The 24,567-nt window shown below is 41.2% G+C and overlaps 1 protein-coding gene across 1 annotated transcript in view; it reads left to right on the top strand.

Moving 5' to 3' along the window:
- The window catches only part of GALNTL6 (polypeptide N-acetylgalactosaminyltransferase like 6), a 464,562-nt gene that overhangs the window by 169,768 nt on the left and 270,227 nt on the right, over positions 1-24,567 (top strand). Inside the window, exons 3-5 of the mRNA XM_060278706.2 lie at positions 1,158-1,266; positions 12,750-12,888; positions 24,286-24,452. Of these exons, the coding sequence (XP_060134689.2) occupies positions 1,158-1,266; positions 12,750-12,888; positions 24,286-24,452 (415 nt within the window). The remainder of the gene's footprint in view (positions 1-1,157; positions 1,267-12,749; positions 12,889-24,285; positions 24,453-24,567) is intronic.

The following is a 24,567-nucleotide window of genomic DNA, read 5'->3' as shown; positions in this document are numbered from 1 at the left end:
CTGCTTTTGAGGGGGGCACGATTGGTATTATTGGAACTCCAGAACGCCCACAGGGAAGAAGGAAAAAATATGCAGAGAAGAGAAGAAATTCAGGGGTCCTGTATGGTGGCCTGGATGGCAAAAGACTGTAAACAGGGGGTGGGGTGAAGGGAAAGTGATGTTGTGATTATATGGATGGATTAATAGGTTTATAACTGGTCTGCTGATTATGGAAGTTGCTGGATTGGGGGGGTGGAGCCGGTAATCGGGGATGTAAGGTTAAATTGAGAACAGTTATAGTTTTAAAAGTGAATAGATTTTGGAAAATGTGAAAATATGGAGGCTTATAGAGGGAGAAAAAATTAGGCACGGGAAGATAAAATGGGAGTTTGATTTTTCAGTGATTTGAATATTAGATGAAAATGTTAACAATTGATTTATAAGTTGTATAAGATACAAAGGTGTATTTTTTTTAAAGTAAGAAACTGTTGCAGATGATAAAAAAGGGATGAAAACCGGGGAAGGGGGGAGGGGAAGCCCACAAAATATGGCTTTACAATCATGAATGTAAGAAATTTTTTTCTGTTTTGTATTGTTTTTTTCTCTTTTTTTGCCCTTTCTTTTTTTTTTTTCCTATTTCTATTTTTCTCTTTTTTTGGTATGACAATAGATGGTTGGATGGATGGCCTCCTGCGTACTGCCCTGGTTTGCTGGAGCTCCCTGGTGGCAGGGGGGGGCTTTGGGGTCAGGGGAGGGGGAGGAGGACAGAAATCCAAGCATAAAATGGACCATCTCTGACTGTTCACATACATGGGATACTTCTGTGGCAGGGGAGGACCCATGTGAGTGGGTAGGAAGGAGGGGGAAAAGGTGTTTATGTATGTACCGTTTTTTTTTTGTTTTTTTTGTATTCTGTAAAATTAATAAAAAGTATGTTTTTTTAAAAAAAAGATAATTGTAGAGGAAGCCTAGCAAATCTCTACATGGAGGAAGTCCCACTTTCTCAGGGCAACCCTTAAAGTGAATATGAAAGTCATCCTGCATATGTATGAGTCCCATATGTATGTTGCAGATCCATACAGGGAACCTGACTGCTATCTGTCTTTGCCTATGAATGAGTTTGGGTTTCAGTAGAGAAGGTAACATTTAATTATACCTTTTACCCCCTGTTTCTACAGACATTCCCAATGGGGCTTGGAGATGGACAGCTCTATACCTGGACAGATGGCTTGAAAAGAAAGGACTGGCATGACTATGAAAGTATTCAAAAAGATGCCATGCGTTCAGGTGGGATGTTTAGAGTAAATTAGTATTTAACTTCCTCCTTTACACCCTGGGATACCTTCCTTTTTCTTATTATTTTGCATTAGGCCTGGCAAAGCAATATCTGTCATGTAGAATCAGCATCACGTGAAGAATTAAGATCAGTTAGAAGTAGCCATTTGAATTGCCAAAATAAAACCTGTATCAATTGCATTATTTAGCAGCTGATTTTTTTAAAATAGTGGTGTAAGTTGTAAAAGCTTTAACAAGATCCACTTCTCCACATTATTCTCAATTACTTTGAGCATCTTTTTAAAGCTGCTTTGATTTCTTCATTCACTTGGATCCCACTCCAAAATGCTTAGGGTGGCGCACATGTGAGGAAGGCGAGGTTGTGGAAGAGTGACTTGCCAAAGATCTCTTAGGGAATTTGAAGCTGGATCTCCCCAGTCATGGCTCAGCATTAACCACACCATTCTAGAACTGGTACATCTATATTCCCCTCCTCCAAAAGGGTTTACTGTACTCTGCCAGTTGTGTGAGATCTGGCTCCTGGCAAGTTGTGGCCAGATCACCATCTCTCAGCCTAAAATATCCCACAGTGAGTCTGTTGTGGGGGGTGGGGGAGCACTCAGATTCTTGGAAGATGAGCTTAAAAAGTAATTTATAGTTCCTGTTCTAGCAAGACCAGAAATACAAGTGAAGAGAATACTTTGCAAGATCACTTACATTTTCTTTTTTAAAAAAAAAACCTCCAAACATCATCTGTTTGATTAGCTACATTTAAATTTTCTAAAGTCTTGCTCCTAATTTTGTCATCTTCTAACCAAAGTTGTTTGTTGCAGTAAACAAAAGTCAATCATTTTAGTGCAGCTGGGGCATCACAGCTTCATTCTAATGAGAAATCAGTATTAACCTAAAAATAATCCTTACTTGTATCCCCTAAGGATCAGAATTAACAAGAGGAATTACATCTCTTGATTGGGGATTAGGAATTTATACTTTTCTCTCTCTTTTTAACATGCAAAATCATGTCACGCTGACAACCACTTCACAAACACAGGTCTGAAAACACAACTTTGTGCGCCAACGTCAGTAGTTAGATTTTGTGTGTCTGTTTCCCTGCGAAGGGCCTTTCCCCAAAATTTTAGAGCCCTGAGTTTAATCCCCTGCTCTATGGTGGTTATGTGATTCCTTGTGGCGCACATGCAAAGAAATGAGCTCCTAGGCAACACAGTAAGTGGCAATGTTACTTCTAGTTGGCCAGAGCAGTCACAGTGGCTCCCAACCAACACATGGTACCATTGGTTTCTGGCTTCTGGGAGCTATTGTGACTGCTCTCCTAAGTGATACTTCATTGGCATCTGTTGTACAGTGTAGGGGATGCCTGAAGTCTTCTGGAACACTGTCAGTTCACAATGTAGGAGTATATCACACTCAAAATGTTATTACACTTTTTTGTTTTTGCATGCAGTCTTCCCCTAATTTTGTGCTTCTCTTTGGTGGACATTGAATTTTCCTTACATAATACTGGGGGCAAATAGAAACAATATACCTCAACATACCTGTTGCTGATACACTTAGTGTAAACCGTGCAGGAGACTTTTTGAGAAGTAGTACCGAAATGTAGCAAACAAACACAGGACAAGTAGTGCCTGTGACAAAATGTTGCATTGCACAGTGCTCCTATTCATGGTCCAAGCCACCCAACCATGCTCCTTTTCAGGATACTCCAGGCTTCCTCAAACTCGGCCCTCAGATGTTTTTGGCCTACAACTCCCATGATCCCTAGCTAGCAGGACCAGTGGTCAGGGATTATGGGAACTGTAGTCTCAAAACATCAGGAGAGCCCAGTTTGAGGAAGCCTGGGATACCACATCCCATTTTCCCTCCTCTACAGTTTTAAGGGGTGGTTTCTTGACAGATATTCAGCATTCCTTGATCACTGAATATGCTCAGACCTCAGTGTGTTCTTTGTGGGGTGGGCTCAGATGTTTCCCCTTAATACTTTTGATAATTTTAAAAACCTTGGATTGCCTCCGAGAGTCAGTGTGGTGTATTGGATAAGAGCGGTAGACTCATAATCTGCAGAACCGGGTTCGTGCCTCCGCTCCTCCACATGCAGCTGTTGGGTGACCTTGGGCTAGTCACACTTCTTTGAAGTCTTTCAGCCCCACTCACCTCACATAGTGTTTGTTGTGGGTGAGGAAGGGAAAGGAGAATGTTAGCAGCTTTGAGACTCCTTTGGGTAGTGATAAAGCGGGATATCGAATCCAAACTCCTCCTCCTCTTCTTCTGATAGTTTGCTCAGAAGGCCTGATTTGGCTGTCAGAAACCTTTTGAGTTTACTATTATAGTGCTACATTTGTTTATTTCATAGCTGCCAAGTCTCCCGTTTTCCCCGGGAAATCCCCATTTTTCTAGCTGTTCCTAGCTGTTTCCCCCCGGTTTATTCTGGCGTGGCGGCCATTTTGGAACTGGCCGGAGCATGCTCATCAGCGACTTTTGATGCTGCTCTGCCCAGTTCCAAATTGGCTGCAGTGCGACTTCTGGTGCGACGGCCATTTTGGAACTGGGCAAAGCAGCATCAAAAGTCACTTCTGAGCATGCTCCGCCCAGTTCCAAAATGGCGGCAGCGCTACTTCCAGTCGGCTATTTCCGCCCGGTCCCTTATTTCTCTGACAGCAACTTGGCAGGTATGGTTTATTTGTTTCCGTGATTGCAAACTATACAAAGCAAAGGAGAAGTGGCCAATAACAAGAAGCATGGATAGCTCATCACCACTCTCCTTCCCACATACTTCTCATCCATTTCCAAAACCAAGCATACTGAAGGCAGCACGTATGAGAGCCGATAGGATGTTGTGCAAAGTACTGTGCCTATTACAGAATGTCTTTTTGGTGGGAGGGAGCCCTTTAGTTTTTGTGGGCTATAGACATAACTCTATGCAAGAGATGCAGGAGAATGCTAACACACCTTGAAATTGCTATATTTTAACTTTTTTGATTATAAATCACATTAACACTTGCAGTGCACTTCACCCACCTACCCACACCATTTTAATCATGGATGCACTTCCGTAGAATTGTAGTACAATGGCCACATCCATAGTGGTAGAATCATAGAATTGTAGAGTTGGAAAAGACCACAAGGGTCGTCTAGTCCAGGCATCCCCAGACTTCGGCCCTCCAGATGTTTTGGACTACAATTCCCATCATCCCTGACCACTAGTCCTGTTAGCTAGGGTTCATGGGAGTTGTAGGCCAAAACATCTGGAGGGCTGCAGTTTGGGGATGCCTGGTCTAAGTCCAACCCTCTGCAATTGCAGGAATCTTTTGCCCAACGTGGGGCTCAAACCCACAACCCTGAGATTAAGAGTCTCATGCTCTACCGACTAAGCTATCCCAACAGTGAAGGAAGATTAACAGATAAAAATTGATGATGATGCTGGAGAGGATGCAAGTCAACTGATTTGGTATTGAGAATATGCATGTATACATAAGCACTATAAGCATAGATAAAAATGGTACAATTTAGCAGCCACTACTGTGTAATCCTTACAGGGCGTGAATAGCTAGCTGCTAAAGTAACTGCTGCTCCAAGCTAGCATTACAGTGTATAAAGGATTAATCTTACTGCAATATCCTTGAAGCCAATCTGATGCCAGTGGGCAGACAGCAGTTCTTTTGATGGCAGCCTCCATTGCTTTGAGGCAGGGCCGGCGCTTATCTAATCAGCTGTGCTGCCAGGTAAGTGTTCCAGCATCAATTAGAAATCCATTTTCAAGCATCTGATATCCTCCAGCCAATCCCAAGCCAGATGGCAAGCAGTCAGCTCCAAATGCTAAGCCTCTTCCATTCCCAGAATGCCAGTCTCGATCCAGTGCCTTATTGGCTAATCTTAACATATGTTTTCTCATGATGCTTAACATATGTTTTTCTCATGAAGTATCATTTTCAGTGGAAAGAGTCTAATGTCATGTAATACAGAGCTGGTGTGCTTCCGAGTATTTTGTAGAAGTGGGAATTTCAGCAGTTGCAGCTTTTTATGGCAAGTTGTCCTGACCAAAATCCCCTCCTGTGTACAATTATTACTGGTACAGCAATTCAGCAGGACATGTCCTACCTTCAAGCTCAGTCTCATGCATGGAATACTGTTTCCAAATGGAAAGATTGAAGACCTTGCAGCACTCACATGAAGTCCACCAAAAAGCATTTATACATGGTGGTGGCACTGTATAAGGCAGGTGCAGGAGTTCAAACATCTTACTAAGCACATTGCCTTAATGCGGCAAGAATTCTCAATCCATAATGCAGCAATAATGCTCGATCCATACATGCCTACCAGTGACTCATTCTAGCACGAAGCCTCCGTGTGTGATTGACTTAATGCAACTATTGTAAGGGGCAGAAGTGCTTTTTGACACCTTTCACAAAGTTTAAATATCTTTTATGTTAGCACTTTGAATAACTATTGTCAATGTAAGATACATTGTGATGGTACTTTGCTAAGAACCGGGTATTTGTCTGTGCTTCAGTAAGTATGTCTGCAGAAGAAAGAGAAATAAGGATATATGCATGCCTATACTATTAATATTATTAATTATTAAATTTGTATACCATACTTCAAAGATCACAGGGCAGTTCACAAGATGCAAATTCAAAATGAGAACACAAAATACATAGTAAAAAATAAAAACGCCCCTCCCACAAAGCGCTTTATATTCATCTAATATAAAGCGGATTGTGGTAGGGCTGCTAGGAAATTTAATATAGGGTTTGGGGTTGTAGCCTAGGCCACAGGTCATGCTGAGTAATGGAGGGCGTGGTCATGCAAATCTGGGAGTTGTAATTGGTGGAGGGGTTCCCCTTTTAAGCTTTTGCCCTCCATTTTAGAATTCACTTTTGCCTTGGCGTTTGAATCCCCTCCCATCCGCCCTTTTTCTTTGCAGGTTAGCATGACATTTCTATGCCTTTGGGGCCGCCTGTATTCAGGGGCCAGTAGGAATTTTTCCAATTGGCTGATTGGCCTTGCCTCTTGGTTTTCGCCTACTGTGTAGCAAACTGTCACAACTTGTTAGGTTGGCGGTTAGGCTTTTGGTTGGTTAATCGGTTGGAAGAGGGGTGTGGCATCCAGATGCCAACCCCCCCTACCTTTTGCTCCATATAGAAGTATTCCGTTAAAGGAATCTCAGGGCTTACGCTCTTGTCCTTACCATCCCGCCATTGGCGGGGATGGTGGGCCCAATTATAAGAGTACGAGCCTTGGGGAACATTCTTGGGAAAAGAGAGGAGGGAATGTCTGGGCTCAGCCACCTCCTCTCCCAGGGATGTTCACTTGACTTCCCTTCAGGAAGTCGGAGCGGGTACTGTCCAAGCGGACAGTGGTGAGTCCTGTCCCATGGGACCAAACCATAATTCTTGTGTCAGTTGTGAGTTATTTAAGGTAATTTCTGGTAAGCCTCGACACACAAACATATTTAAAAGGTCATTTATTATTTATCAGCCAATGACCTGGTTATAGAAGAACATTTTTGGCTAAAGAGATGTAACAAAGGTGCCAGGTGAGCTGACTTGGGGAGAACATTCCACAAACAGGAAGCCACTGCAGATAAGGCCCATTCTCATATTGCCACCATCCAGACCTTCCATAGAGAAGGCACATGAAAAAGGGCTTCAGATTATGATCATAGGGTTGGTTCACACAGGGAGAGGGAATCCTTGAGTTATTGCGGCCCTGGGCTGTTTAAGGCTTTATAGTCAAAAACAGAACTTTGAATTGGGCCTTGAAACTAATCAGCAACCAGTGCAGTTGGGCCAGGATATGCTCAAACCATCCTACCCCAGTGATCAACCTGGCCGCAGAATTCTTCACCAGCTGTGGTTTCCAAATCATCTTCAGAGGCAGCTGCATGTATAACATGTTGCAGTAATTTAACCTAGAGGTTACCAGAGCATAGACAACAGAACATAGCCTCCCCCCACCTCATAAAAGGGTGGGAAGGTAATTTTCACAAGTTCTCCCTCCCTATCTAAAGTATAGATGTGCAGAATGATCCATTTTTAAATTATTGAAAATGGTTCTAATGCATGATTTGAGAACAGATTGTTAAATACATTATTAAAATGGACTGATTATTTTCTTAGCCACCAGCTATAATTTTCAAATGGTAGATCAGGGCAACTTTCGCCACAAATTAGTACTATATTAGCAATTCAAGGTTGGATCTAGAGTTCCTGTGAGCAGAACTTTGTATGGTACTTTAGGATGCTTCAGTGTAAAACAATAGCTCCTGCTAAAGGAATGAAGGAAGTTGGGGTTTAGTTTTCCCCCAATTCTTGCTTCCTTCCCTGCCAGAGCACTCTGTATCTCCCCCAAAAAACATGCTTCTGATAGTTGGTAAACCCTCTGGAACAGAATGGGAGATGTCTGATAGGGATACAGAGGGAGGGAGAAATGGTGAAAATTACCTTCCCACCCTTTTGTAAAGGCTCCACTGGATTCCAATCCCCTCTGTCAATGGTAGGAGCCTTCCAATTCAGAGTAGGGCAAGTTTAGATCCTACCTGCTTCACAGGATGGACTCTGTTGCTGCTCATGGTTGCTATCACCAAGAGAGTATTGTCTCTGGAAGCCCAAGGGAGGAGGAATTTATTGTAGCAGGGTAACATATCACTGTAATTGTGCAAACCTAAATTTCAGGTATTTGCTCGAATCTTTCCCTCATAATACTAACAGTCTTCAGTCTTCAGGTGACCTAAGTTCAAAGTGACTGCAGGGACCGTGTCTTACGTTTCTCTCTCGCTGTAGTCTTGCAGCTTTAAATATTAACTTCTTTTACTCAGTGCCAGCCATGGTTTAGTCCGCCTCCTCCGGTTTGGTTTTGCAGCACCCATTTAATTACCGTAGACATTCTGCTACAACACATACCTTTCCTAGAATGTCACTTGGTTTGTTTAAACCCTGCAGCTGAATTCCTGTAAAGCTGAATTCCTTCGAATTATCTGGGCATGCACTGGATTCCTTTTATCTATGCAGGTCAGCCCATGATTGAATCAAAGCACAAATGCTTTTAATGTTGAGATAAGTTGTGTTTTTCACAAGCTGGCTGGTTTGCTGTCTACAAGGCTTGGCTCTAGGAAGCAACTTGCTGCCAGTCTGTTCTTATGTTAAATCGGAGAAAAGGCATTCTAGCAGTTGTGGCATTTGGTGATAAGTAGCTGGGCTAAATAGAAGATATACTGCGCATCCCCTGGCTACAAAGCTGTGATTAGTTTCAGCTGGCTGCAGAGAACACAGTCTTTCTGGAACGGTGATAGTGCTGTGTAACTTAAATCAGAACATGGAGGAATCCTTATCTCCCATCGCACACTCTGGCATTCCAAACACACTGGACACACTTGACTGCCAGCATTTATTTCTATTCCAATCTAACATTACAATTTGTTGGTATTAGGGACCATATCAAACATTTTTTGTTCTCAAAAATGTACTTGTAGATCCCATTGTAGCAGCTAAAGTATGGTATTTCAAAGCAAGGGTTTGTTTGTTTAGGGAGCAGTAGGGTTTAAACAAGGATTTAGAGATGTGTTCATCATCAGTTTTGCACCCTCTTGTATTCCCCCTGTGAGCAGAAAATAAAGCAGTTGTATAGTAGCAGGATAGATAATTCATGCTGTGCATTTGCAAAATACATTGAAAGCAACAGCGGGTGCCCTGTCCCCCACTCAATACATATAAATCTGTCAATTTTGGTTTCTCTCTGCTTCTCATTTTTTCTCCAATTTTAGGCTCAGTTTGCCACATATCCACATCAGTTTGCAATCAGTTGGCAAGTCCTTACAAAACACCATCAGAATTTTGCTGGGAATTTCTCCTAATAAACATGTTTTATAAGCAATTTTACCTATTGTTGTTTATAATCATGCAATAAAAACAACTAAAATTGGTTTTAAAACAATAGGTAAAGGGTAAAGAGACCCCCGACCATTAGGTCCAGTTGTGACCGACTCTGGGATTGCGGCGCTCATCTCGCTTTATTGGCCGAGGGAGCCGGCGTACAGCTTCCGGGTCATGTGGCCAGCATGACTAAGCCGCTTCTGGCAAACCAGAGCAGCACACAGAAATGCCGTTTACCTTCCTGCCAGAGCGGTACCTATTTATCTACTTGAACTTGATGTGCTTCCGAACTGCTAAGTTGGCAGGAGCTAGGACCAAGCAATGGGAGCTCACCCCATTGCGGGGATTCGAACCGCCGACCTTCTGATTGGCAAGCCCTAGGCTCTGTGGTTTAGACCACAGCGCCACCCAGGTCCCTTAAAACAATACCCTCCCCCCAAAAGACAGTTTTAAAACCAATAGAAATAAACACCCAAGTCAGAGAGACCTAAAACATGCCTCCCCTTAATCTAGCTGGAAAAGCTTGTTGTAATGCGGGGGGGGGCATTGTCTCTGTTTATGGAAAGCATAAGGATGCTGTTCCAAAGAACAGAGGCAGCCACACTGAAAACCTTGCTCTGAATTGCTGTGGAGAAGATTCTGCTGTTTTAGATTTTCCTGCAGAATTCAGTGACTTACTGTGTATGCATGGTTAAGGCGCTCTCTCATATAACCTAGTCTCAAGCTGTTAAGGGCCTTTTATGATAGTGCAAAAACCTTGAACTTGGCCTGGTAACAGATTGGCAACCAGGGCAGGTTCTGCAGATAAGGTATTATATGCAGACAGTAGTTTTCCTCCACAACCATCATAGCCACAGCCTCCAGTCCAACCTCAAGGGAAATCGCACATAGTGCATTGCAGTAATCTAGCCCTGACAATGCACGGACAACTGTAGTCAAAATATCCAAGGGCAGGACTGCCCGCCCATAGCTCTAGTCTTACCAGATAAAGTTGGTGAAAAGCACTTCTGGCCATCAAGCTCACCACTGCATCCATCAGTACCTTCTGATGGTAAATCTCGATGCTGACCATTTCCTAAGATGGCTAGTTAAGCCATAGCGTCTAATCAAACAGGCTTAATTGACATTTTATTATTATTTTCAATAAGGACCCGTCTCTTATATTCAGAGACGCCAAGCTCCACCCAACATTTGGGGAGGGGCTCGTCACGTGTGCATGATGTCACACATGTAATGCACATATGTGACATCATGTGCATTGGGATAAGGCCCACTGCCAGTGCAGGGAGGCCCAGCGAGGCTCACCACTGCTGTGGGGAGGCCCGGCAAGGCCCGGCCTCTCAAGATTGGGGGCTTCAGCCATGTCCCCACATACCCGGGGGGGGGGGCGACTGAGGTGTCCTCGCATAGAGTTGGTGCCTGTGCTATATTGTATGTTTCTTACCTTTAACTGCTGAATATGAAAGCCGTTCTGGAACACACTAAGTTCTGGAACACCTACAATGAAAAAATTGTGTTTTTTGTGTTCTGTGGTGCATCACATACTAGAAGCATCTGAATTTGGGGTGCCAATATGTAATTGCTAAGGTATGAAGGTATGATTAGAAAAGATGAACTTGTTTTAAAGTAGGGAAGAGAGGTCCTTTGGAGTTTCCAGAGCATATCAACTGGCTGAAATTCTAAGGGAAAGATACATTGGTAGCCTCATAGAAACTGGTAAATTCTAACTGCCATTGGATTCTAGAATATTTGACTGTAAATAACCATTTAGGAGTAGCAGCTGTACCATTCATGAAAATGCCATTCCAGCTGTCCTAGTCTGCATGTTTGCCTAAACCAGGCATCCCCAAACTTCGGCCTTCCAGATGTTTCGGACTACAATTCCCATCTTCCCCGACCACTGGTCCTGTTAGCTAGGGATCATGGGAGTCGTAGGCCAAAACATCTGGAGGGCCGCAGTTTGGGGATGCGTGGCCTAAACTGTTGCATTGTATCAGCTAGGATATTATGAATGATTTCCACAACCTCAGTAGTTTTAAAATGTGCCTCAAATCTCGGGTTACTTCCACACCAAATATATTCAAAGCACTCTTATACCAGTTTTTTGCAGTCATGAATAATCCTGGGAACTGTAGTTGGCTGAGGATGCATATGTTACAAAGCTTCAGTTCCCAGCACACCTAACAAACTACAGTTTCCAGGGTAACCCTTTTTTATTTTTAAAAAATGGAGTAAGAGTGCATTTAAGGCTTAGTGTGGATGTGATTTGAGAGAAGCTGACTTGGCAAACATGCATTAGTTCCTGGCAAACACATAACAATTGCTGTCACGAACAGTGGATTTTTTTATTTTTATTTTGGTCTTCCTACAAGCCACAGTAGGGTGACTTCTTTTTTTTTAAAAAAAAAACAACAACCACTCATATGCAAATGTTTCCTTTTCAACTCTTTGAGCTTAAGTGAGCACAATTGCTACTGTAGAGTGAAAAAAAATCTATTTATGTTTAATGCTCTATAGTGTTATATTCTGACCCAATTTACTCTGTTCTCTATTATTGAGAATCTCAATAATTAACATACCTGGCTTTAACTGATAGATTGCCATTTTTATGCTGTTGTGTGTCTATACCTATTTAATAGAAGAATGCTCCTTTTCTTCTCTCACTAATCTTTTTTAATTTACGGAATCGAGTGGAAAAAAACTGTCTCTCCCTAATGTCTCCCCACAATGTCTTTCTTCTGGGCAAAATGTTGCTGTGGTCTAGGCCCCTTCCAGTGGTCAAGATCTTCAGCACTATCCAGAACTGCCTGATAATTAAGATGAAGAAAATGCTGGTTGATAAAACAAATTGCACACCATGGCTGTTATAATTCAGTTAACCAGGTCGACATATTTCCTTCAACTCTGTCGATATGTTGCCATTTGAGGCACAATAGATTTAAAAATATGAACCTCCTAGCCTTGCTGTGAAATGTTAAAAGAGCCACTGTAGAATGGAGACTAAATCAAACTATTCCAAATGTCAATATTATAAATTACTTTGCCATTTATCTGTCTCAATAGTACTTTTCAGGTGTTTGGTAGGTTTTGAATAGGTGATTAGTCAACTGGGAATGCATGCAGCTAGTCCTATCCCCCAATGTATTGGCAACAGACTGGCCACACTCTTTGGCTGATGAATGATTGGTGTCATTCTGAAGGATGTTTCATTGAAACTCTTTCCCAATGGGAACAGAACCTTGGTCAATCAGGGTCAATGTCCTATTGTATGAAATCTTATGGTAGAATAGGGCTTATATCAGTTCTCTTTCAAAGGCCCATAGATCTTTTTGCTTTGACCCATTGATTGTACAGTATTGGTAGAGAACCACACACAGAAGGTTCTATTGTACACTTAAAGCAGAAGGGCCTGTGTGCTTGCATAGGCCTACAGCACATTCTTGTCTATATCACTTAAAGGTTTCTGTCCCTCTGGTCTATTTCATACTCCAGGCGTTATTTGCAGTTTGCTTGTTAAAACAGTTTCCATCACAGTACATCACAGCAGTTCTGGACACTCGAGCACCAATGATGGTAACTATATTTTGTTTTTGTTTTGTTCCATTTCAGGGAAAGGTGAACAGGGAAAGCCTTATCCTCTCACAGAAGAAGACAATGATGATTCTGCATATCGGGAAAATGGTTTCAATATTTTTGTGAGCAACAACATAGCCTTAGAGCGATCCCTGCCAGACATTCGACATCCTAAGTAGGTACACTAAATCTGATAGATTGCTGCAGGGCATGCCATCACTTAGTTTACCTTGTTTTGCAGAAGCTCCCTGGTTTAACTGAAGATTAGAAAAGGTGTGAAGCTGCTGTGGATAATTATCCTCTATCACTTCCAGCTGTTTGCAGTGAGGAGCAAAAGAAGATACTGGGCTTCACTGTAGGTGTTTGTAGGGAAATGTGAGATTTCTGCTGGTAGGTGTTTGTAGCAGGAGGCATGGAAAGAGTCGTAAGTAATATTGCTAAATGTTTCTCTAGGGATGCAACATACAAGAAACTACTCTAATGGTGACAAACAGAAGGCCTGAAATAATCAGGTACATAGTTCCACTTTGGTAGTGGTTTTTATACCAGTTACAGTTCTGTTTGTCTTAATGTAACATAATTTGTGACACTGTTACATTTTGTAAGAGAGGCACCATCAATGAGGAAGTTAATGATGCAACACTGTTATTGGCCTAGACTGGAGGCATGTGACATATATAATCAAAAAGGTTATTATTTTGACTGTCCAGTTGACTCTGTGGCAGCTCCTATACTGTGGAACAAACTCCCTACAGAGGTAAGTCTGGCTTCTTCATCATACAGCTTCTGGCAAATGCTGAAGGCACACCTCTTTACCCTGGCTCTTGACATTTGAGGTGTATATTTTTAGTACACACCTTATTTCTATGATTGCAAGTTATTTTAACCTGCTTTTAATTTTGTGTTTTAATGTTGTAACCTGCCCTGGGACCTTAGGGTGAAGAGTAGGTAATAAAATATAACAACAACGTCATCATTAAACCATCGCTTAACATCATGTGCATCAGCCTTCCCTTCCCTTCCCTTCCCTTATCTTTTACAATATTCAGGACAGGCCCTTCTTAAAGTCTCATCCTGCGAAAGGAATGCTAGGGCCATTTCACTGATGGCTTTGAAATTCCCCTGCAAGGAACTGTGTTTTGCCATAAGCCTGTAATAATGTTAGGCACCAAGCAGAGAATGTGCAGAGAGGTTTCTGATTACTTTTCACAAAAACTGTGTGTTTACAGAACACTGGGGGAGGGGGAGATTTTCATTTGTTACAGGAGCACTGCTCATAAAATAAAATATTGTTATAATAGTTAGGATCTATCTGGAACAGCTTATTTGGAAAAAACAGGTGAAGATGTCAGTGACCCTAATTCACTTGGCTGTTTTCCTGAAGAAGTCACATTGAAATGAAAGGAAGCTGCACAGGGACAGTGTCATTTTCTTACGGTACTCCTATTCACTGCAGTGGGTCTTGCACAGGAAGCATTTCCAGTAGATTATGTCCTCTGTTGATCACTTAATATAGCATTTATTTATTTATTTATTTATCTATCTATCTATCTATCTCTCTATCTCTCTATCTCTCTATCTATTTATCTACTATTTATTGTGGGGAACAGGGAGGGTTGACACAATGCTAATTTCATTTTTAAAGGAAACATATTAAAAGTTAATTTGAGAAAGGCTAAACATGCTCTTGGAAATCCCTATATTAATCTCTATAACCAGGGGTTGATTTGCATGTGATTAATGCTAACTCGGTTTCATCTAATCTGTTTCAAATATTTTATCTTTGACTTTTGGCTGGGAAAACTATTCCACAGGTCACCTGAAATTATCTTCAGCAATTCCCCCTGGCCAAGAATCTTTCCAGTTAGATGGGATTTTAATACATAATTACAGAGCATTAAAGTTGCATTGTTGGCATGATAAATATGCACCACACAACAGCTTCTGTTAGAAAAGGATATCCTGATTTCTATTGGTGTTCAAAACAGTGCCACTGGAAACAATGCAGAAAATCACTAGGGACAAAATGAGGCCGAACTGCCACTTTCCCCTGTTGTGTTTGTCAATATATCTGCCACTAATTTGTTTTTCTCTCACTGCTAGCCACATGGGCCATGGCATTTCTTAGGGTATCCCTAGAGGCAGGGCATTGTCAACACTGTCTCACTGGGAGCAAATCAGCACTATGGGGTTTGTTCTTTCCTTGTAAACAGCTTTCCTACCATGAACTGCACTGTTCTTTTGTAACTTGCCAAGAGCACTATAATACCCATATAAGTCCTTAATGTATTGGGCAACATTTGCATGGAATAAAGCCCACAATTCACAGTTATAGATTTCCAAGCATTCCAGGCCTATTTATTCAACCAGTTTGGGTATGCCAAATGTATGTGTGGCACAGCCCTGATAGCCATGCTTTATTTGACTCTTTGGTACAGAATCAGTGTGTGCAGGCTGTTGGCCCGATCAGGAATCCAGCTTTTTTTGTGGGGTTGTAGATTGCATGGACAGAACCTCTTCAATTCACACATACAATTTGCACATGTATAGGCTCTGGGCAGAAGAGCCAATTAAATGCCCGGAGTTTCACTCCCTGCCTTCACGCATTCAGCTTACCATAATAATTTCAAGAATAGTTCCCATGTTGCTACCAGGCTCTAAAAAGTGAATGGAGCTAGTAACCCAACCCTTAACACTGCTGAACCTCTTGTGTTGCCTTTCTGCCTTTATCATTACTTTTTTCTTTTTAAAGATAATTTCATTTTTTGTACATCCACACATTTGCTACTTGAACTATAGAAGGTAGCCTTAGCACATCTTTTTATTTCTTTTCTTAATTTATGTGAATAAGCAGTGAGTTTTTTTCATATTGGTGTGACATTCAGTGTGGGAGAGTGAATGAATCCATCATTAATATATTTGCTATAAATCAGGCATAGCCAATGTGGTGCTCTCCATATGATGTAGCACTGGAATGCTGACTAGGATGCTTAGGAGTTGAAGTCTATTAATATCTGTAGTGCATAACATTGGCTACCTCTGCTTTAAATGTTTATAGCAGTGCTTCTCAAACTTGAGACCTCAGGTGTTGTTGAACTGCAACTCCCATCATCCCTGACCACTAGTCCTGCTAGTTAGGAATGATGGGTTTATAGTATGTGTATGCGGCAGTATGCTATATGTCAGGCATCCCCAAACTTCGGCCCTCCAGATGTTTTGGACTACAATTCCCATCATCCCTGACCACTGGTCCTATTAGCTAGGGATCATGGGAGTTGTAGGCCAAAACATCTGGAGGGCCGCAGTTTGGGGATGCTTGCTATATGTGTATGCTAGAAATTCCCAGTGCAACATATTTAACATTTACTTGTTGCCAAAAGGCAGTTTTATACACCCATGTCATACCAGCAATGTTACCAATTATAATATTACAGCCTGGTCATTTGAATATGTCATCTTGATTATCCCCTTTGTTTCTAGCAGCTAACAGTGAAATGGGAATAATCATGTGATGGTGTTATTAACTTATGAATGGATTGTGTATAGTTGCACAGAAGTTCTTTTGAGGGCCCCGGGGAAGATCCAATTCACAATTTATGTAATAGTCAGAGTTAACCACATAGCATCTAGGAATTTTCTTTAGGATCATTGCACATGTTTGTGTGGTTCTGATAAAGCATCAACCCACAGTTTAGCTATAACATATCCATGCTTCAGGCTCAGATATTATCTCCACTTCCATACCCCATCCCTCATATGTGGATGGAAAAGGTGGGCAAGTTTTCCTGGTTTGAGGCAAACCATAGTTTGATGGGTTTATCTGAATGGACTTTGTGGTTATTTTGCAAAATGGGATTGGAAACCACAATCTGAAATGGCAAAGTAAAGTAAATTCAGGAAGGAAGGAAAGGAATCAAGCAGGGGATGGAGCACATTACTCAAGTGACCAGCCAGGTCCATTCATGTAATAGATATTACAGTGGTTTGGTGTTACAACTAAGCTACCTCATTGACTGACCTATTCCAATTCCAAGGGATTGGAAGCAGTTGCTTCCCTTTTAAACTATTCCTAGTGTTATGTCTGAACGTCTGACTTGAACTGCAGGTAGAGATGGCCATGGTTTATCTGAGTAGGTTCATTAGCATAAGCCACTACCAGTAACCCCAATTTGTCCCTAGGGTTACTGAAATAATGTCTATGATGAACCTTCTAACCTTGATGCTAGGTACAGCTCCCATCATCTCTGACCATTGGCAATGCTGGTTGAAGCTGATGATAGTCTGACCATTTCAGGGGGGAGGGGCACAGAATCCCGATCCCTGGTGTAGATCACTAACCCGTGATCCACTAACCAATTCACTTCAATTCTGTGTATGCCTACTTGGAAGTAAGCTGGACTAAGATTAATGAAATTTATTTCCAGGTAAGTGTATATAGTATTGCAGCCTAAATTGCAGCATTTGAAACTGATTGAAGAACCAGTTCAGTCCAGTTTCTCTGGCGGAACCAGTGACTTTTAGGCTTCATATTCACATTTCAACTTCCTGTCTGATTCAGATGTATTCAGTAATGTTTATCCCTGCTGAAAACTCCGAAGTTTTGAGCCACCATCGTCGCTGGAAATTATTTTCCTTTCCCTCCTGTCCCCACCTCCAAGCTAATTTTACAGACCTGTCAAACGGTTGTGGAAATTACTGGTTATCACTGCTTTATCGAGTTCAGCTGACAAGTCTAGATTGGAATAGAAATGCAGTATGACTGAAGCTAGCCGCTGTAAATTGAATACTTTGACACACTGAGACAATTACTATGTAAATCTTGGCTTGAAAACGTTTTAGGCTGGTATTTTTCGGTTGCATGCTTGTCACTAGTTTGATGTCAGGTAGGTATTGTAGTCCCCTTGATAAAGAGAGAGAAAAGGTCAGTTATTTTTTTCTTTTTTTCCTTTCTTAATTCTCCGCTAAGAATGGAAAACTCAGTGGAAAACTGAAACTTGCCCTTTTGTTCTGACTTTGTGTGGCATGCTCTTTTGTAACATTTTTTTAAGTGAGAAAGGGGGGTGTCTGCTTTTATCATCTTTGAGCTCCTGCACAGCCTGCCCCCCCTCTCTCTCTCGCTTCTGCAGACAACCTGCACTGCATTTCACTTCTTCTGTGACATCTATCAGGAATAGCAGTTTACAAGCCTGTTGATATGTCTAGAAGGCATAAAATCTGGTGGCTGGCCAAGGTTCTGCCACTGGGCTCCCGTAATGTGCATAAAATATTATTGCTATAACCATGGGGTCAAACAAATTGCAGCTTTTATGAATTGGCTTTTTCTATAAACTGACTGAAATGGTGCCAACATTCCCCTCCTTTCTCATAATTTAAAAAGCTCAGGCTGTTTCAAAATGTTCTCCTGCAGACTTTTGTACAAAGGGCTGCTAAAGGTTGTCATTTTGAAACTCCACATCAGAAAGCGACGTTGTTTACACTAAAGTTACAGTGGTAATGATTAAATTTCTATTTAGGTTGATATTTTGAACACAAACCATTTTCTCTTTTAATAGTAATACATTGTAGGGAAATGTAAAGGTACAGGAAACACATTTCACATCCTAAAGCACAATTGCTCCACAGAAGCTATTTTAACTGGCTTTTGCATCCTCAATTATATAAGTGGTTTCTGCAGAACTTGTTAAGTGTTATCTGGGGGCCACTCTAGTGTCAGAGCATCAGCATGGCTTTGCACTGGCATTGTGAGGAATAACTTGAGAAATCATTGTTGCCATAATGTATGTTATTTATGTATTAATTACCCTGCTCTTTATGCAGCAAGCCTCCCAGAGTGACTTATGGGCAGTCAATAAAACCAATGACACATCTTTAAAAATGTACATATGCCCTAGGCAAGTCAATGTACACAGTGACAACCACATGTATCTATAGGATGCCTGGCTCTTAGGCCATTTCTGGCATTATTATTATTATTAACAGGAAAACCTGCAGTAAAGATTTCAAAGTCCAGCCTGAGAGCCACATATATGCCACCTTGGATTCTATGATGGGGAAAAAGGCAGGAGGTTGTTAAAGGGAACAGGTGTTGAAAAACCCACTTTTCATCTCTTAAGGGATTTATGTTTTTTGAAAACTAAAGAATACGTCATACTATAGGAATAGTTTAGATGTCTAGATCTGATTATATTTATTTATAGAATAGTGGTAAGTGAAACACATCCAGCAACATGTAATGTCCGGATATGCGGTGATAAAGGGGATAGAAATGAAGCTGGTACAATTCAGGGCACATGTACTCACCATAACATTTTTAAAAAGCATCTCCAGAACCACTTTTATATATATATATAAAAAAGGAGGGAGGAGAGGAGGAGGAGGAGGAGGAAGAGGAGGAGGAACAATGGAAGGGACAGTGATATAGGAAGGGGCATTATTAGCAGAGGAGAGAAATGGATTGATGTTTCATCCTCTCTCTGCCAGTTATCCCCTTCCATACTTCCCCCAACTTTCAGGTTTGCAAACATTTGCAAGGTTAAAGATATCTGAAGACCCATGAGGAAAAGCCTCTTGTGTGATTTGGAGCGCACACACAAAAAAGACTGGTGGGGTTTTGTTTAAATTGGGCTTCAGTGCACTAAGAATCTGCTTTAGAAGAAAACAAGCTGGTTGATAGCTACTACTTAATGAAGAAAACTAGGGCAAAGCACTCACAAAACTTATGTAATTGTGCATTTCTTTCAAAAGAAGGATGTATCACGTAGCCTACTAAATCCTGGTGCTACTCTATACCGACAGTTGTAGTGCTTTCTAATATTCGCCTTCAGCCCATTTAGTGGATATACAACTTCCTAATGATTGCATAGTTAAGAATTCCAACTCATGTGACTCTTTTCTCAAGAGTTGTGTCAGAAAACATTTAATTGTGTTGTTGAGCAAAGTTTAGTTAATTCAAGCCTGGCTGTTCCTTGGCTAAATCATATTATGGTCCCAAAAGGACAGGATGCTATTTTGCTGCCCAATGAAGTATAGAGTGTAGGCACGGAATCCTTTAGCTGCTTGACCAGGCATTATTCTTACATCTTATATTAAATAGCAGCCTACTTATCTATTGAGCATAAGTGGGGAATTTAAAGGTCCAGTGGAAACTCTGAATATTTTCAGATGTATAACAGTTGGCGATGCCCATACTAAATGACCTTCTTCATTCACTGTGGAAACTTGCAGCGCTCAATAGCCCTAAAAATTTCTCATTTCTTGCTTGAGGTAGAATGGTCTCCCACATGGAAATATATATATTAATCACATGTTTATCGTACTAGAAGCAATAACAACCACTGCAGCAAAGGAAAAGTTATGAATTTAATACTAACTCTTTCTATTTAAATCACTCATAGTAACTTTCTCAAAGTTTTACCTGTAAAGTTGAAATTCGTTAAAGTTGGTCTGTGCCTGAAGGTTACTATGGTATTTTTGATAAAAACAGTTAGTGAGGGGAAAACAATCCTAGGCTTACTAGGCCTGGGCGATATATCAATATATCGATATATCAATATATCGCCCAGGACCCAGTATGAGGAGCAGACCGCCATGTCAGATTCACTCAGCGGTATATCACTGGTGAAACTGCCACAACTCCTGAGTCCCTCTGCGAGCGACTTCCTCCAGTGAGCGTTGCTAGCAGAAGGACTGAGGAGCAGTCCTAAACTGCTCAGCTGAAGGTGTGTGGTTGCCACTCCCCTCAGCTGAGCAGTTAAAGGATCCCCCCAGCCCAGTGCTGGCTCCTGCGCAAGCAGGGCAAGCACCATGGGTGGCTCTGCTGGGGGTGGGGAGGGCTTCTGATCCCCAGCAGAGCACAGCAAAGGAGCCACGAGCAGGGGAGCGCCAGGGATGGTTCTGCTGGGGATCAGAAGCCCTCCTATGCCCCAGCTGAGCCATACAAACAAGCTGCAGCAATTTCACCCGGCGCCTCGCAGGCTGAGGCTAAGGCAGCTTGTTTTTTTCAACATCGTGGTATATTGCCAGACCACGATGTTTGGCTGATGATATACCACGATGTTGAAAAGCTGATCTCGCCCCAGCCCTAAGGTTTACTAGCTAACATGATTTGATCTACAAATTTTTGACCTCACTAAGCAATCCCTGTGTTGGTTCAGGTAGCATTGTTCATAATATTACCGACTCCTGAACTTAGCTACATCTTCTGCAATGTCTGCATGGTTTTCTCACGTTATCTAAAGAAGGAAAAATAGTAGCAAGTGAAAAGATTTTGGTTTGCAAGGACTCCGCTGCATGTGCTGGCACACAGAAATCAGGGTGAAGGCAGATGACAGGAGCACAGAATAATGTCCATTGTTTTAGCTGAGGTGGAAAAAAGACAGTAGGGAAAGGGGGTGTGAATAAGAGGTTTATAAAGTTATGCACAGCATGGAGGAAGGGGATAGAGCACCCCCCCCTAAAAAAATACTATAACTTGGGATACTCTAATGATACCGTTTTATCAAGAGATTCAGAACAAACTATGCACTGTGTGAGAAAGTAAGCCTTGAATTGGCGACAAGAATTGGTGATGGTCACTAGCTTAAATGGCTTTATAAGGGGATTAGATTAATTCATTGAGAATCCATTTATCCATGACCGCTAGTCATTGTGGCTGTATGCAACACATCAAAGTTCGAAAAAAAACAGTATGACCATGAGTGCCAACTGCTTGGGGAAACAACAGAGAACAACACAGAGCTATTGCTGTAATGTCTTGCTTGTGGTCTTCCTGGAGGCATCTTTTTGGCCAATGTGAGAAGCAACACGTAGACTAGGTGGTCTTTTGGTGTGAGCCAGCAGGAGTCTTTTTGTGCTCTTGTTACATTTGGACCTCATTGCAAACCTTTCCACACTTAAAAAAATTCCTTCAGTAGCACCTTAAAGACCAACTAAGTTTATATTTTGGTATGAGCTTTCGTGTGCATGCACACTTCTTCAGATACTTTCTCATATTAGCAAGCTGTTGCAATGAGAGTGTAAACCAGTTGTTTTTCCTGTATAGCCGGGACTGGAAGCAAGTACTGAGGAAAACTCAAGGTTAGCAGCGTAACTAACCTTTCTGCTTGCAGTTTCTAGTGATCTAACAACAGATGCTTTGATAAAGTTGATTAAACAGGAAAGTTTGCAGTCACCAATGCTGTGGCACTTAAAAACCGGATTCAAAATGTATTGTCAACTATTTAATAATCTTTCTGTGGTTGTCAGTTCAACTGTAAGGCTCCTTAGGTTCAAACCCTTCTTTTTTCAAGGTATTTCAAACACAGTCAGTTTATGTAGCAATAGTTCCAGAACTATGACTACCTTTGTTTTTGACTGACTAGTAAGTATCTACCCAGTTTTTCTGCTTCCCCTTCCTTTTAACTTTCTTCTTTCTCCAAGTCAGAATCAGTTCGCAGAAGGGGCTGCTGGGAAATGTAGTCCCTAGATTTAGTCTTCGGATACACTATTTAATCCTGCCCATCGTATTAACTGTTGTACAATTGGGTGTATCAGAATTAAATGTGTGCTTAAGAAGTTTGCTTGTGTGGCATGGAATTTGTCAAATCAGGCCATGGATTCCCACAGAAATTGGAAGAATTCCTCCAAAGCTCAAATGGAAGGCACAGTTTCACCACACTACCAGTTGCCTTGAAATTCTTACTAGGCCTCCAAAATCTCAAAGAGATTATATTTTTGTTTCATTGGCTTGGAGAGTAGTATTGAAAACTGGCCCGGACAGTAGTATTGGGACCAAGTAATGGTGGAAGTCTATTGGACCCTGGTCTAATTTGTCCCACAGGTATTTCCATGAAGTTCCTGGTGCCTGATCATTTTGGAACACAATATGCTGAGGCAGCTTAACTGCAAGATATTAATCAGATGCAGCTAAACTTTCTGGCTGCAAGTTAGGAATAAACAATGAATGAGTACCATTTTCTTTCTTTCTCTACATTAACATAGGTTACTAAAAGTAAATCTGTTGTTGTGTGGCTATTGAATTCTTATTCTTATTAGTGCTGTACACTGAAGATAGTTAAAAACACAAAAACAGAAAATACATTTAAAACAGAACTGAAAGTGCACAGTGTAGACACTCGTGATAAAGACCCATTTATCCAGCTGGGAAAGCTGTCGGGACAAAAATGTCTTTCAGAAAGTGCAGGTGGTGGATACCTGTTATATCTCAACAGGAATGCTATTCCACAGAAGAGAAGCAGCCACATGAAAAAAACCTTCTCCGAGTTATTGCAGAGTGGGCTTCTGAGATCTTTTCAAATTTCAGGAGAAACTGCCCAGCAGTCCATAGCAATCTACTGAATGTCAGTGTTTGACTAGCTGACCTGTATGTGATTAATTTTGTAGCCCATTACAAATAATGAATAGCCACTCTTTGATCATTGCTTGGTTTCATAGTTGATGCACTATTGAAATCTTTGTATGTCGTTTTTTTTTTTTTGTAAAATGATGAACTTTTAAGTGTGTCATTTTGTAGCTGACATTATATAAATGCAGTTGGTGTCTAATTAAGAAGTTCATGAAATACCTTTATGTCTTTCCATTTCCATTTGAATGTTCCCTTGCACTTGCCTGCTGATAGAAGCGTTTCTCTCCAGAGGCATATTTGCAGTTACTCTTTACATTTAATGGTGCTGATTATCCTGAGTGTTTAGCTGCATAGCTAGAGTTGCATTAGCTCTCTCTATGCTTTTGAATATGAATGAACTAAAAGAGAAACTGAAGGAGATATTTGAAGACAAACAGTAGATGTTGGCTTTGATTCATGAAATCCTGGGGGTGGGGAAAAGTGTTCTAGACCTCTTCCTTCCTGTTGAATAATTCTGGTAATTAAGAATGACCAAAGTAGTGTCATATTGTGGACCATACTAAAATTGCAGAGTTCCATTTCTCACTGGTTAATTAAATTCCAAAACTGATTGTTGAACTGGCCATGTATTTATTTAGTATCCCTTTACTTTGTATTTTATATCTATTTTAAAATGGCAGATAAACCAGCCCTTTTGTAAGAATAGGATACAAATACCCATAAATAACCAACAAAGGAATGGATTAGTACAGTGATTGCTAGGTTATGGGCAGCTGGGAAGTACTGGGGTCAATAAATTTATTTGAAATGATGGATATGAATACCAGAAATAAGGAACACTGGATTTATGGCTGCATTCTTATTCACACTTACTTGGGAGTAATTCCCTATTGAAATCAATAGGATATACTTTCCAGTAAGCATGGATAGAATTGGGTGTGTGTGTTTTCCCCTTTCTGTGTGAAATTCAAAGCATTCCTTTAAAAGAGGGAATTTTTCTTAAAATGTCATCTGTCAATTATAGTAAAAGACTTGATCTGATTTCCAGTACGAAGTGTATGCCACCATATTGATGGCCAAGGCAGACAGATTGATACTGGAGGGTCCCCACAGTAAAAGACGTTTGAACTGTTTGAACATTTGCTCTCCCGATTTCTTTTATAAGAAATAATATTTGAAAGGTGCCAAGCCAGTCTTTCTTACATGGTCTTATTTCTTTCCTTTCCTCAGCTGTAAGCACAAGGTATACTTGGAGAAGCTTCCAAACACTAGCATAATCATCCCATTTCATAATGAAGGTTGGACATCACTCTTGCGAACCATACACAGCATTATCAACAGGACTCCAAATAGCCTAATAGCAGAAATCATTCTCGTGGATGACTTCAGTGACAGAGGTAAGACAAATACCTTCACCACTTGCGGAGTATAGTTCTCTCCTATAAATCAGAACAAAATCACTCTTTTCTATGGGGGAGAAAAATCATATTACTGTGATTTGCTTGAGAACTA

This window comes from Zootoca vivipara, chromosome Z1, assembly GCF_965207765.1.
Source record: "Zootoca vivipara chromosome Z1, rZooViv2.hap1.1, whole genome shotgun sequence".
NCBI classification, from domain to species: Eukaryota; Metazoa; Chordata; class Lepidosauria; order Squamata; family Lacertidae; genus Zootoca; species Zootoca vivipara.
Note: the sequence above shows the minus strand (reverse complement) of the source record. Positions and strands in the feature narration are given on the sequence as shown.